At 48.9% G+C, this 15,474-nt stretch overlaps 1 protein-coding gene across 1 annotated transcript in view; it reads right to left on the reverse strand.

The window, feature by feature from the left end:
- Window positions 1-204: 204 nt before the first annotated feature.
- The window catches only part of Dnah8 (dynein axonemal heavy chain 8), a 253,171-nt gene continuing 237,901 nt past the window's right edge, over window positions 205-15,474 (reverse strand). Inside the window, exons 92-93 of the mRNA XM_085832623.1 lie at window positions 3,862-3,983; window positions 205-608 (exon numbers count right to left, since the gene is read on the reverse strand). Coding sequence (XP_085688749.1) covers window positions 321-608; window positions 3,862-3,983 — 410 coding nt within the window. The 3' untranslated portion in view covers window positions 205-320. The remainder of the gene's footprint in view (window positions 609-3,861; window positions 3,984-15,474) is intronic.

Consider the following 15,474-nt stretch of genomic DNA (forward strand, 5'->3'; position numbering starts at 1 on the left):
CCGATCAAAACTCTGTTTTCCATTTTTTAAATGCAAGGCTTCTAAAAAAGCATTCTAACACGAAGACAGGGGCTTATCTTTCAGAAAGTAATTACAGCACAATGTGAGTTCTTAGAATCAGACGCGTGAATTCGGAACGGCCCTGTGAATAGTGATATGGGAGGAAGAGACAGGCGAGCAATAGGAGAAGTGTCAACTGTTTAATTGAGGGAGGGTAATTAAGCACCTATCAGGCAGGAGACATAAGCATGTCTGAGTCTCTCAGTAGCAAGCTTTCTTCTGTGTGGCTCTCCTTGTGCCCACGGCAGATAGAGATGAACTTACTTGATGTCACACAAGAGGGCCACCCCTCTCAGGATCCAGTGATCCGGGGACAGCACCGTGCGCAGGTACACCACGGTGATGAAGGTGAGGTCAGTCCGCCTGGGTTTCTTGTAGATAGGACACACGTACAGCTTCGGATCCTTGGGCGCCGTGGAGTTAATGGCGAAAATATGCAGAACAGGAAGCTGCATGAAGAGAACCTTCGGGGTGGATTCTGTGAGCTTCCCGTTCCGCCTGTCCCAGGATGCTCCATCCATATACAGCCCGTAAATATACACGCCTTCCTGGAGGACCAAGCGACAGAGAAGGAGAGGTGCTGAAAACTAGGCATCCCTTATGTAATGAGGGCTGTCAGTTCGGAAAGAAAACACAAGCCAGTCTTAAGGTGCTAGCTGATAAGAAAACGCCAGGGGGCCAATCGCATTCACGGAAACCCTTGGCCTTGTTTCCCAGGGGACACAGTGAATCTAACTGCACCTCGGGAGTGCCCTGCTCTGAGTTATTGGAACCTGGAGTGGTCCACCTGGGAAACAGGAAGGCCAAGTCACCTCTGCGGGGAGTTGTAAATCCAGTTTGAGCTGTTGCAAGCCCATGACTTGGCGCTGTTGGCAATGGGACCTTGCGCTGAGTCAATCTAGTCAACCCTAGGCCCACCCCACCTCCTCCATGTGATGAAATGAGAGTAGAGCGCCCCCAGAGGCCTGGGGTGGTACAGCAAGGTAGACATGAGAAAGTGGGACAGAGTTGGCCCTCCCCTGTCGATGACCAACTATCCTCCCTATGTTCTTCCCTGCAAACGAACTTGCCTTTATGGGCCTCACCTCTAAACCGAGGAAGCAAGACCCCCGAGAAAAGGTGACAGCTTGAAATTTGTTAGTGGAGCTGCCTGGTGATGATTTCTGAGGGTAAACGCAGTGACCTTGGACTGAGGTCATGAGGGCTTTAGCCTTGAGAGTGGACTGTGGCAGGGACGGCCTGAAGAGATCCCTGAAGAGCCGCAGGAAGTGTATGGAAATGAGGAGGAGGAAGCCGGAGCAACTCCACAGAGATGGACAGGCTGGGCGGAGACAATACTTTACTTTCTGACAGAGGGTTCCAAGGTAATAAAGTGAGGTATCACTTGACCGTGGAAGACGAGTGTTCGGAGCTGAAATGTCTGAACTCTATCTTGCAGGCACGGGGGAGCCACAGAACATGTATTCATTAAGACGAGAAAGGGCTGGAGAGGACCATGTGAGCCATAAAGTATATTTATGTAGAAGATGGTGACCGTTTTTCTATTTCTAATGAAGATGGGGTCTGGGGAGGTAAATGTAGATGGTAATAAAGGGCAGAGAGATTAAGCTGCAAAAAGTTTCCAGGGCTCTCTCAGGGTGCTAACTGCATAAGGGCCATATATTGTGAACCATAAACCAAAGAACATGGTTTGACGCCCAGATCCTGGGCAGTCGCAGGGCATCAGGTCACAGGAGCTCCAGTCCTTCAGTTAGTGGTTGACAATTATGTACAGAACAAGGTGACCACCAGGAAACATCCTACAGCTAAATGTGACCTCTTCTACAACCCTGGCAATTTAAGGGCCTCAAGAGTCACAGTGGGAAGATACAAGGGCAGGTAGAACAGTGTCACCTGTACTGGCTGGGTTTGTGTGTCAACTTGATGCAAGCTAGAATCATCAGAGAGGAAGGAGCCTCAGCTGAGGAGATACCTCCATGGGATTCAGCTGTAAGAATTTTCTCTATTAGTTATCAAGGGGGGGGGGAGGCCTAGCATGCCATCCTTGAGCTGGGAATCCTGGGTTCTACAATTAAAAAAGGGGCTGAGCAAGCCAGTAAGCAGCACCCCACCAACGCCTCTGCATCAGCTCCTGCCTTCAGGTTCCTGCCCTGTTTGAGTTCCGGTCCTGACTGCCTTCCATGATAAACACCAATGTGGAGGTGTAAGGTGAACAAACTCTTTCCTCCCCAAGTTGCTTCTTGGCCATGGTGTTTTGTTGCAGCGTTAGAAACCCTAGCTGAGACACGCTGGGTCTGGAAAGGCCCTAGATCCAATGTGGCCTCTGTGTGTGTGTGTGTGTGTGTGTGTAGGGACAGGTCATGCAGAGACACACAAAGCAATATAAAGCTTCTGACAGTTGTGTTAGGCATTGGAATGATTTGTTCAAAACCAACCAATCTTGCCAAGGGCATCAGAAGCCAGGAGAAAGTCATAGAGTAAGGTTGTCTCTCAGCTCCCTTCTGGAGGAAACGAACCCTGCCGGCCATTGATTTATTTTATTCTGTTTTGAGACAGGGTCTCCCGTATCCCAAGCTGACCTTAAACTACAGATCCTTCTGCTTCCTGCTTCTGTCTCCTAAGTGTTTAGATTACAGGGGTGTGGTACAGCATCCAGCTTAGGTGGTGCTGGAGATAGAACCCAGGGCTCCATGCTCGCTAAGCCAGCCCTCTGCAGTGCTTTTGGACTTCAGGACTCCTTAACTGTGAGGGAACACACTCTAAGCTTTCAGTAACCCAGACTCTGGTATTCCAGACAGTAAATATGGATGGGGGTTCCAGGAAGCTAGGAGGTGCTATAAGAAATACCTACACACATGGAGGTGACATGGGTGTGTGCACGTAATAACAGGTAGGAGATACAAGAACTTTGGAACGCATAACAGTGAGACCCTAGATTACCTTAAAGGGGGTGGGGGGTAGAAGAAATATACACTGCCGGGGTGTGTGGAGAGTCCTAGCAACTTTCTAGTAACTGGAGGGAAGATCCCCAGTTACAAAGTGGCAGAAAACTGTCCAGAGCTCAGAAATTCGTGTGTTCAGGTCTCCTCGGTGTTGAGGGAATGGACCGTAGAAAAGGAGAAAGACTAAGTTTGTTGAGCTGCTGTGTCAGATCTGGCACCAAGCTTCGGAGATGGCGTTTGCAGCCCTGTGACTTCCTGCAGAGAGGCTGGACTGTCACATCAGTTTCAAATCACTGAAGAAATTGCCCACGCCTGCGTCGAAGAAGCAGAAGGCTTTGGGCCTGCTACCTCCATAGCATGGCAGACTCTGCACGCAGAGTCTCAAAATACACAGGCGGATGGTGTGGCGTAGGGACTGAGCTCCCAACAGGTCAGTGGATTTCAGCAGCCTGTAGCTGCTACAAGGGAATCTGTGAGCCCAGAGCAGGAGCTGGAGACCCACGGAGATCCTTCTAAGCTAAGCAAACATGTACAGAACTTGTGTGTGTGTGTGTGTGTGTATCTATGTATCTATCTATATCACTCATGGAGTCCCTGGGCTCACTACCCCTTGGCACTAACCTCCCACTCAGCAGCTGGGGGAGGCTTTGGCCTTGTGATTGTCCAGTTACAACAGAGAAAAAGCTCTCTGAAGAGCAGGCAGGCTTCACTGAGAGAGCCAAGGCCAGGTTTTAATTTTGTTTTGTTTTGTTTTGTTTTTGTGGCACTGGGGACTGAACCCAGGGCCTTGCCTGCTTACTGTACTTCCCCTGGCCCTCAAAGACAATGTCTTACCCTCAGCCCTGCCCACGGCACCTACCGCTGGGGGCGTGATGATCTCTTCCTTGGTCTGCCGCAGGACTTCATTGTGGATGGTCACGGTGTCCAGCGCCCAGCCTTTGTGAGCTCGGGTCACTTCTTGCCTCATGGCTGTGAGGAAGCCTAGAGAGAGAGAGAGAGAGAGAGAGAGAGAGAGAGAGAGAGAGAGAGAGAGAGAAAGAGAGACTCTTGATGAAGCCCACGTCAGTAACGCAGAGGAAGTAACACTAAGGGCATCTGGACAGTCTCTAAATCGCCTGCCCATCCTGGGAGGACCTGAGACCACAACAGCAGAGCAAGGGGCTCTTCTTACTTGGCATTTGTCTCCATGGGGACAGTGAAGCGATGAAGGGAGGATGAAGAGAGAAGGACCTGGGTTTGGAAGTCCCCTGGGTTCCAACTCAGACCTAGCTCCTGGTCCCTATTGGAAAACACAATATCCAATGTGTGACCGGAATAGTAAAATATTCTGAGAAACAACCTTCCAATTAAACTCGAATCAAAGCATTATGAAGCTTCTATTTGCCATAATGGGACAATTTCATTTAGTCTAAGGAAATCAGGCATAAACAGCATAATAGGAACCTGACTTTCAATTTGATCAAACAAGGCAATCACACCGGAAAGGGAGAGCTACATCTTTTAATGTGCATAATGCGGTTATTTTTAAGGTAATGTGCGGCTCTGTATCTGTGGTCATTCTCTAAAGTTAATACCTGAGAACCGTGCCATTCAATCCAATAAGAGAAGCCTTTTCTGGAGAGTGGCATTCAACGTCAGTCAGGAAAAAAAAAATCCTAATTCTTAAAGCCGGCTGGCAAAGAGCGCAAGCCGCCCGTGACTCACCGGTTGTGTTTCGGCTTTCATGTAAATGGTGGAATCATCATGGAGTGACTCTCGGTTTAAAATATGGAATGTACACAACCTCGGTGCTCATTTTTAGAATTGCTTGTGTTTCGGTAATTGGATATGTGAATGCCATGTGTTCAGATCATTTCTATCCCCGGCTCCCATCACCGGCACTCTGTTGTGACCTCTGAGGACCACAGAGGGGAGGTTGCAAGGCATCCTTAATATGCATGTTAATCATGCTGGGAGTGGAAGCAATCAATGGTGCCCAGCCTGGCTGTATGAAGGGACTCCGGTTCACGAAAAGGACCTTGTTCATTCATTCATTCATTCATTTGTCAGCTCCCTTGAGAGTGACAAAGTTCAAGGTGGCACAAACTGGAAGAGGCCACAATGGGGAGTCTATCCCTAGACCAGTGGTTCTCAGCCTTCCTAATGCCGGGACCCACTAATACAATTCCTCCTCTTGTGGTGACCCCCAACCCCACCCCACCCCTAAACCATAACATTATTTCCATTGCTACTTTGTAACTGCAGCTTTGCTACTGCTATGAGCTGTAATGTTTTCTGATGGTCTTAGGCAACCTCGGTGAGAAGGTCACTTGATCCCTGCCTCCCAAAGGGGTCGAGACCTACAGGTTGAGAAATGCTGCTCTGGCGTGAGGTGGAGCTTTAACAGGTCACAATCAAAGGCCAGGGAGGCCTAGCTTTAAAAAGGAAGTTAACAGCAGCTCTCTCTCTCTCTCTCTCTCTCTCTCTCTCTCTCTCTCTCTCTCTCTCTCTCCAATATATTTTGACTGTTTTATATTTACAGGTATGCACATCATGGGATAAGAGGTATGGAGAGAAGACAGGAGATGTCAGATCACACTGGAGCTGGAGTACAAGCAGCTGAGAGCTGGACAACACGGGTGCTGGAAACCAAACTCGGGTCTTCTGTAAGAACAGTATACATTCTCAGGAGCCTAGACATCTCCCCAGCCCTGTTGCAAACCTTGAAAGATGTGTGAGGATTTGTGAGACAGGACAAGACCAGCATGAGCAGCATGTGTGAAGACACAGAGACAGAGTCTGGGTTAGAGGGTTCCGGATGATTCCAGTACAATGGCAGACGCAGGATTTCTCAGGCCAGAGTTCACACTGCCTGGCTTTAAATGCATTCGTATTATATTTATTTATTTATTTATGTGCATGTGTGTGTGTACATGCCTATCATAGTACGCGAATAGAAGTCAGTGTGCATATGCCTGCCATGGTATGTGTATGGACATCAGAGAGTGACCCTCTTTCCACTACACGGTTCCCAGGATCTAATTCAAGTTGTTAGGCTTGGTGGCGAGAGCCTTCATCCAAGAGCCATGTCACTGGTCCCTCACTGCTTCTCAGGTGGTGGGAAGAGGACAGTGACTTATCTGCATTTGCATATTAGGACACCCATTCAAAGCACCCATTAAAACAGGCTCTGGGCCACTAGAGAGAGCCTTCTGCCTTCTTCCAAAAGGCAATCTCCTCATTAACCAGTGTCCAAAAGAACTCTTACAGTGCGAGCTATGCTCATCAGGAAGTACAGTGGAAATTCATCTGGCAACAGCAGCTGGACACTGCCTGGGCTCCTCCTGCAGTCCCAGAAGGGGATCTAATCACCAGGCAGTCATATTTTGATTTTATGTGTATGAGAGTTGGCCTGCACACAAGTCTACGCCGTGTGTATGTAGTGACCATGGAGGCCAGAAGAGGAGGACATCAAATCCCCTGGAACTAGTGTTACAGATGGGTGAAAGCCACTAAGTGGGTGCTGGGAATTGAACCCAGGTCCTTTGGAAGAGTAGCCAGTGTGCTTAACCCCTGAGCCACCTCTTTAGCTTCTCACTTTCATCTTACAACGCTGGGAGATCTCCCACACTTGAGTAACAAGACATTTCATGTGTTTGTAGGTCAAATATATATATGACTGAGTAATATGTTATTAATATATTATATATATATGAGTAAAGTAACAACCCAATAATACATCCTTCTAATCAGTCAATGAAAATGTCATTTTTGGATTTATTTATTTGTATGAGTGTTTTGGCAACATGTTTTTAAGTGTACCATACAATGTGTCCTGGCATACCCAGAGGCCAGAATATTACATCAGACCCTCTGGAACTGTATTTAAAGATGGTTGTGAGCTACAATGTAGGTGTGCTAGGAGTTGAACCCGGGTCCTCTGCAAGAGCAGCCAGTGACTTTGGCTGCCAAGCCATCTCTCCCGGTGAAAACATCATTTTTATAATTCAACACACAGTGTTTATCCCTGTGTCTGTTAGACACTGTGTATCCAGCTTGAGTGCCTGGAGTTAAAATGACCTTAGCTTATGGTATTTTAAAATTCACCTCTGATGTTGTGAAGATACGGGGTCATAGTGTGCCTCCTTCTAACCTTCTCTCTGAACCAGCTGAGGAGTTGATATTCTTTTCCCATGTAACATCTTAAGTCATGACTAAACTGCAAATTGGCCTCACCCAGTATGGCTTTCAGGGTCAGGCCAGAGGTATCTGAAGACAAAAGAAACTGCCCCCCCCACCCGCAATTCCCTTTTAATATCTTTTTTCTGCTTCTACGATTTTAGTCATTATCAGAAAGTGCCGCAAAAACTCCTGTGCTGTTAAGAGATACCATTTCCTGTCTGGTCTCTATTAGTGAGCATGCGTACACTCGCTGTCCAGACTCCAAAGGCAGATTCCCTGATGCTTGGGCTTGGGCACTCTGAATGCCAGCAGGACAACAATCCAGTACACAGGATCATTTCTCGACAGAAAGGCAGTGTTGAGACCTGGAGTAAGAGCCGAGAATGGTTCCTGAGCCATCCCTACTCAGAGAACGTGGAGGAGAGAGGATGCATGCGTTTTCAATCTGTCTGTCTATAATATGTCTATCTATTCTCCTGTCCACTTGAGATAGTGTCTCATCATCCCATGCCAGGCTCAGATGTCACACGTAGCAGAGAGTGACCTTCCTTGAGCTTCCAACCCTTCTGTTTCCCTCCTCTAAAACCATTTTATGTAGTATCGAGACTCCAACCCAGGACGCCGTGCGTGCGACACGAGTACCCCGCCAACTAAGCTGCAACCTTGGCCGCTTTTTCAGGCTCCGTCGCTTCCCACTGACTTCCTATAAAGGACACAATCTTGTCACATTCGAAATGTACTGAATCTACTGAGGCATTAATTGTTGGACTTTTAAAAAATGAATGGCTGTCTCTGTTGGAGATAGATGTCAAGCCTAATGAAACTACAAGCTGCTCTTTCTGCTACTTGCATAACTTCTTGGAGGACTATTGATATAGTTTCCTTCACAAAGGCTTGAGAAAAATCAAACACTTTTGTTTAGACGTGCATTTAGTTGTAATCATTCTGAAAGTGATTCATATGTTCCCGTGCTTGAGAGGAAAAACAAAAAGTCAGTCAGGGCGAGACCTCAACAGCAATAACCTATTCTTCGTGAGATTTAAACCACCCACATGACAAACGGGGGACTTGACTAACCACAGGAGTTACATGTGGTCTAAATGAGACGCTCAAATAATTCTTCCCATCAAATTCATAAAGCATGATGAATTCTTAAAACACTTGTCAAATTCATTATTTTTTAAAGCCCCCCCACTATTAATCTAGAATTCTACTGTGGAAAGTCGGCTCCGAAGCAATACTCGCTATGTTTGAATTCCTAGAACAGGAGCAGTCTGACTCTGAAGCAAGCTGATTTCAGAGCTTGACTCGTGCAATCAGCTGGCCTAAGGAGAGACGTGGTGTGTTTTAAGTGGTATTCCCTACAGGGTCCTAGAAAAGCTGGAAGCAGCAGCTGAGCAGGGAGGCTGTGTTTCTCAGCTTTACAGAGAACTGGCTAGCATTCTGTAATGATGGTCCTGTGTCAGGAGCAGGTGGGCGTGTGTGTGTGTATATGTGTGTGTGTGTGTGTGTGTGTGTGTGTGTGTGAGAGAGAGAGAGAGAGAGAGAGAGAGAGAGAGAGACAGAGACAGAGACAGAGACAGACAGAGACAGAGAGAATGAAAGATGTCCATGTTGTGCCTGTTTGCTAGACTTCAACATCGGCAATCTCCCTCAATATACCTCATATATATGTGTGTGTGTGATGCATATATGTTTGTCTGTTTACTTTTGAATCAGGGCCTATCACTGAATGAAGAGCTTGCCAATTCAATTAGAACAGCTGGCCAACGAGTGCTGGAGTTATGGGTATGTAACTGACTTTTACATAGGTGCTAGGGACCTGAGTTCAGGTCCTTACCAACACAGCCATCTCCCCAGGCCCCCAGGTGGTTTTTTCTTCTTTATTCAATGAATGAAGCAGTCCTCCTGTAATGGGCCTTGGCCTGCACAGTTATTTCCTGTCTAAACAGTTGCCACGCCTCCCCACAGCACCTTCCGAGATTAGAAGTGATGTCTCTGCCATGAGTTTATGACAGGCAGTTTTTCCCCCAAATGAGGAGCAAATGTGGTTCATTGGTAAGTTAAATAAAAAGACAGAAATCGTTAGACAAGGATGAGGTTGGTCAGCCGAGCTGAATGAACATGCACTGCGCACCTTTCAGGGGTATATGCTAGATGCTGTGATGTGGGTGTTGGAAACAGCTAGGGCAGCTTGGTCCAGAGCCATGAAGTCTGAACTGCTGGAATCCACAGTGCAGTAACAGAGTTTCTTTCAAGCTACTGTGTGTGTGTGTGCCTTTGCACATGTCTGTGTGCATGTGTGCATGCATGTATGTGTGTGTGCATGCAGGGGTATAAGTGCACCCTGTATGTGTGTGTGCACTTTTGCACATGTCTGTGTGCATGTGTGCATATATGTATATGTGTGTGTATGCATGGGTATGTATGTACTCATATGTGTGTGTGTGCCTTTGTATATGTCTGTGTGCATGTATGCATGCATGCATATGTGTGTGTATGCATGTGCATGCATACATGCACAGGCAGATATTTGAAAGCTCGAGAATTTTTTTGTTTTGTTTTGTTTTGTTTTTGAGACAGGGTTTCTCTGTGTAGCCCTGGCTGTCCTGGAACTCACTCTGTAAGCTCGAGATTGAAGTCACAAGTCTTCTGTGATCGCACTCTGACCGCACTTTTCCTGGAGCTCTCCGATTTGGTCCAACCGGCTGACCATCGAGGTCCCATCTGTCTCTCCCACCCCAGCACTGGATCCCAGCTGCATGCAGCCACACCTAGGTTTTTACAGGCCCTGAGGATCTGAAGTCAGATCCTCCTGCTTGGCTGGCGAGCAGTTTACTGACTGACCCATCTCCCCAGTCCTTTCTCTCGAAGTTTAATGATCCCGGGAGTCATCTGGGAAAAGGACTCCAGTTAATGCAAAGGTTCTGACGCAGCAGCGGCCTCGTGAGGACCACATGTCAGGCATCGGGGAGCTGAGGTAAAGGTTCTTGTCACACTAGAACAACTACAGGAGTGTTTAAGAAACTGATCATGGAGGCTCTCCATTTGAGTCTGAAGGCCTTAACCCTGGAGAGTAGGAACATGATTGGTTTTGGGCCCCAGCCATTAGTATGTATTAAAAATGTCCCAGGTGATTGTGCTGTGGAGGACAGGCCTGAGAACTGCCACTCTGTCAAAGGCACTCTCAGGACAGGGCACTTGCCAGCCATTGACCCACATTTGTCTTAAGAACTAGTTTGATGGCGGGGAGAGGAGGGAGGGCCTCCAAGAACAAGTGAACTGTCTGGAGGGCTGTCAGTAGGATGAGCTGGCTCTTTGTGGGGGTCTCTGGAGATTCACAGGCGCTCTGTGGTGTCATTCATCCAAGTGACAGGCTCTGTCGGACCCACAAACACAGGGGAGGGCTGGGGCCCTCCGCCCCAAGTGGCTGGTGTGCAGAAGTGTAACTCCTGACACTGCCTTCCGGTTTTCCCTCAACCCCCTCCAGTCCCAAGGATTCTCTCCCTCCCAAACCTTCCCATCATGCCCTCGGGCATGGTTCTATTTCCACACAAATACTTTTTTTGTCTTTACTGGAATCAACACTGAACACATAAGCACTTCCCAGTCATCCCTCCACCCATCACGAGGACCTCTCTGCTGCCTTGACAACCACAGGCTGTGGTGACGGGTCCTTCCTCTCTTCGCCATTCCTGCCTGCTGTCCCCAGCCATTGATCATCCCATCAACATCCACTTTGTGTCTGTGTGCATGTGTGTGTGATATGTACGTGTGGACATGTTTGGGGAGTGCAAATGTACATGTGTGTGCATGCAAAGGCCAGAGGGCAATGCCAGGAGTCTCCCTCAATGGCTCTTTACCTTACGTTTTGAAACAGGATCTTTCTCCCTTGAACTTGGAGTTCATTATTTAGCTGGACTAGCTGGCCAGCAAGCCCCAGGGACGCTCCTTGTCTCCACTCCCTGAGTCAGGCTGGGATTACAGCTCTGTGCCCAGGCACTCAGCTTCCTTTGTGGGATCTCAGATCTCAGGTCTGTATGGCTGTATCTTGGGCTCTTACTAAGCCATCTCCTCAGTCTCCATGTTCCTCCTCAGTGTCCTATCCAGCAGGATGGCCTCTCCATCCTTGACATCATGGTGTTGACACTTACTGACTTTTTTAGGGGGGGCACAAGTATGCTGTGATGTGTGTGTAAAAGTCAAAGGACAACTTCAATCAGCTCTCTCCTTCTACCATGGGACCAAAGTCAGGTCAACAGGCTTGGTGGCAAGTACCTTCCTGGTGCCCTTGAGCCATCCTGCTTGCCCAGACCACAGCATCTGTACCTCATGAACTGTACCCTCTTTCTTCCCTGCCTCATCGGCTCGTTCCTTTCCACTGCACACCGGGCAACACCCCAGACACAGGTAAACCCAGGAGCTCCCTTCTTACAGCAGAGCCTCACTGCTGGAGGATGCCAAAGCCACCTGATGTCCTGCCCTGTCCCCAGCTTCCATCTCTTTCGTGAAATTCCTGCCTCCAACATTTTCTCACTCCCAAGATAAGCTTGTCTATTCCTTTAAATGGAGGCCAGAAAGCTCCCTTAACCTCTTAGCACCAAGCCTACAGTTATCTACTGTGAGCATCTGTCTTAGTTAGGGTTTCTATTAAGGAAACACTGGGACCAAAGAGCAAGCTGGGGAGGAAAGGGTTTGTTTGGCTTACACTTCCACATCACTGTTCATCTCTGAAGGAAGTCAGGACAGGATCTCAAACAGGGCAGAAACCAGGAGGCAGGAGCTGATGCTGAGGCCATGGAGAGGGTTTGCTTACTGGTTTACACTGCCTGCTTTTCTATAGAACCCAGGATCACCAGCCCAGGGGTGGCCCCATCCACAATGGCCTGGGCCCTCCCCCATCAATCACTAACTAAGAATGTACCCTACAGGCTTGCCTACAGCCCAATCTTATGGAGGCATTTTCTCAATTGAGGTTCCCTCCACTCAAATGACAGTGTCAAGTTGGCTTAAAACCACTCAGCGCAGCATCTATGGTCAGTCACTCCTTCCTTGCTGTGCTTGTTACAGTGGGAGAGGTGGCCAGGGACCATTCTGCCTGCTCTGCACAGTCTCTCCACTGTGACACACACATCCCTCCCACCTTTTCTAACCCCCTGCTGGTATCCGTAGACTCTCTCTCCCTTCCCCCTCCTTCTCCCCCTTCCCCCTTTCTCCCCCCCCCCCCCCTCTCTCTCTCTCTCTCTCTCTCTCTCTCTCTCTCTCTCTCTCTCTCTCTCTCTCTCTCGTGTGTGTGTGTGTGTGTGTGTGTGTGTGTGTGTGTGTGTGTAGACTCTCTCTCCCTTCCCCCTCCTTCTCCCCCTTTCCCTTTCTCTCTCCCTCTCCCCCTTCCCCCCCTCTCTCTCTCATGTGTGTGTGTGTGTGTGTGTGTGTGTGTGTGTGTGTGTGTGTCTGTCTGTCTGCCTGTCTGTCTGTCCTTTCCTCCCTCGATCCACCAGTATTTGAACAGGCTTCTCTTATCATTTAAAGAGAAAACAAATCCTTCCATCTTACAGTGTATTTCTTTTCTTCAAAGTCTGATTATTTCTTAAGAGTACTGGCCATATCATCCGTACACATTCTCTCTCTCTCTCTCTCTCTCTCTCTCTCTCTCTCTCTCTCTCTCTCTCTCTCTCCCTCCCTCCCTCCCTCCCTCCCTCCCTCCGTCCATTCTTTTCTTCCTCCCCTCTCACTCATCTCAAAATCTGATCCGTCAAGTTCCCACCTGCACCCCTGAGACTTCTATTCCAATTGGGATCTTCCTGAGAAATGCAGCCAGCCATTTGGGGTTCCTCTGGCTTGACCTCTGGCTCCCCTGATATTACTTATGACCCCCTTCTCTTTCTGGGACCCATGCTTTCCTGCTCCCTTTCCAAAGCTGTTTGGAGGAGGGTCCCGGTTTGTGTGTTCTGGAGGAGGGTGCTCAGGGAAACTGCAGACTCCCTGTGAAGATGGCTGGGGGGAGGGGGTGGGGGAGGATTACCAGGTTGTGCATTCTGGAGGTCACTGGAGGTTGGGACTTCCTGCATCAGCAGTTGGCATTGAGTGGGTCACAGAGACAGATATACAGCCACATCTGTGAGAGAGGAGACTGAGCCCAAAGGCAGAGCCTGCCTGGGAAAAGCCACAACGAGGGCTTGGGGGGAGGGGGCTGGCACAAGAAGGGAACCAAGGAAGTGGAGGAAGGAAGCCAAGGTCTAAAATAGTTTCCAGGAATCAGAGAGATGGTTCAGCAGTTAACAGCACTTACTGCTCTTCCGGGGGACCGGAGTTCGGTTCCTAGAACCTACAATGAGTGACTCGTAACTGTCTTTAACTCCAGCTTCAAGACGGGTATCAGATGGCTTCTTCTGACTCTGTGTGGACACTAGCATGCATGTGGCACACACACATAAAATAGGAAGGATGGAAGGATGGAAGGAAGGAAGGAAGAAGGAAGGAAGGAAGGGAGAAAGGAAGAAGGAAGGAAGGAAGGGAGAAAGGAAGAAGGAAGGAAGGAAGGAAAGGAAGGAAGGAAGGAAGGAAGGGAGGGAGGGAGGGAGGGAGGGAGGGAGGGAGGGAGGGAGGGCGAGCCTTCAGACTTGCCATCCTAGCTTCAGCCAAGGGAACAAAGTTAGCAGAAATGTCATTAACTGGGGTGGCCTTGAAGAAAGTGGTTTTGGTGGTTTCTGATGGCTGACCAAATTACAAGGGCCTAGACAGTTGGCAGCCATATTTGAGGCTAGAATTTTAAGAGGTGTAGCTGACTATGAGCAAGGCTGGTAGCTAAAGTCTCCTCTCATGCGAAGGCAGGGCAGAACTGCCTGTTACCCCTGACAAGGCTTTTCGCTTAGTAGAGTGGGTTCCCCTACTGTTCTGAAAAACTCAGGCACCCTTCTTGCCCCAGCCAGCCCTCTTTGTGGCTTTTCCCAGGCAGGCTCTGCCTGTGGGCTCAGCCTCCTTTCTCACAGGTATGGCTGTGTGGCCAGTCAGGACTTCCTGCATTGGCTGTTGGCCTTGATTGGTCACACAGACAGATACACAACCTGGTAATTCTCCCCCTGAGTCACCCTCAAGGGGAGTCTGCAGTTCCCCTGAGCACCCTCCTCCAGAGCACACAAACCTGAATCCACCACCAAACAGCTCGGGAGAGGGAGAGCAAGAAAACATGGGTCCCAGAAAGAGAAGGGGGGAGGCAGGGTCATAAGTAATACCAGAGGAAAAAGCCAAATAACTGGCACGAGGCAGAGAGTTTTTCCTGGTTCCTTTCCAATCCTGAACATCTATTAACCCTTGGCCCACTTTTCCACCTTGACAAACAGCAACTCTTAGGGCTGTTCTCAAAATGAGCATTCAGAAATTGTAGCCGGTTGGTGGCATTGCTCCAAACACTCACACACACACACACACACACACACACACACACACACACACACTCACAGGGGGTGGGAGGGGAGGAGGAGGGAAACGAGGCAACATAACAGGACAAAATGACCCATCTCCTTGCTTCAGCACCAGTCCCTCTAAGTGAGAAATCTTGATTCATGTTGGTGAATACGGTGGTAGCGATATCTGCTACAACAGACGGCTATGGCTTAGGGAGACACGGGAGGGGGGCTTGGGGGGATTGGTATCTAAATGGCACCAGGCTCCAGACTGATTTAAGCATTTGGAAAATGATTGTTGCTGCAGGGTTCGATCTAATACAGAGGTGCAAGGCCTGGGGAGCATGCCCGGCCTCCACCATCATGTCATTAGCACACATGAGTCACTCCCGGCATCAAGTGACAAAAGGCTGCTATTAATTAGAAGGTGTCACAAAGGAGTCAACGGTTTAGCTTGACAGCTGCCTCCCTATGGCTTATCCCTATTAGTTTAGACACATCCCTACATGTAGGGGACACACACACACACCAGAAGCCAAATCATGTGCACATGGCACCCTGAGAATGGTACACAGGGGTGGGGTGGGCAGCCAAAGATTCCTTTGTGGGCATGAGAAGCACAGCTTTAGAGAGAGTGAGAAGTCCACAGGTTCAAGTCTGCCAGGCAACACTAGCGGAAGACAAAAGCCCTCTGGGTCTGCAGAGTCTGCTGGAAGGTAAGTGCACACACCAAAGGAGGAGCCGTGTGGCTGAAACAAACAGCACAGGGTCACCGAGGCCGAGTGCATGACCATTTTCATCTTCCAGTCTAATTGTCTGCATGGCTGAGCTCATCAAATGTTACAGAAATCATCTTGAAGGGGGCCTGAAAATACCAGGTGAGGCTCTGTGGTGTCTGACGCAGCCCC

This window comes from Mus caroli, unplaced genomic scaffold (assembly GCF_978045245.1).
Source record: "Mus caroli unplaced genomic scaffold, Mus_caroli_1 scaffold_18, whole genome shotgun sequence".
Lineage (NCBI taxonomy): Eukaryota > Metazoa > Chordata > Mammalia > Rodentia > Muridae > Mus > Mus caroli.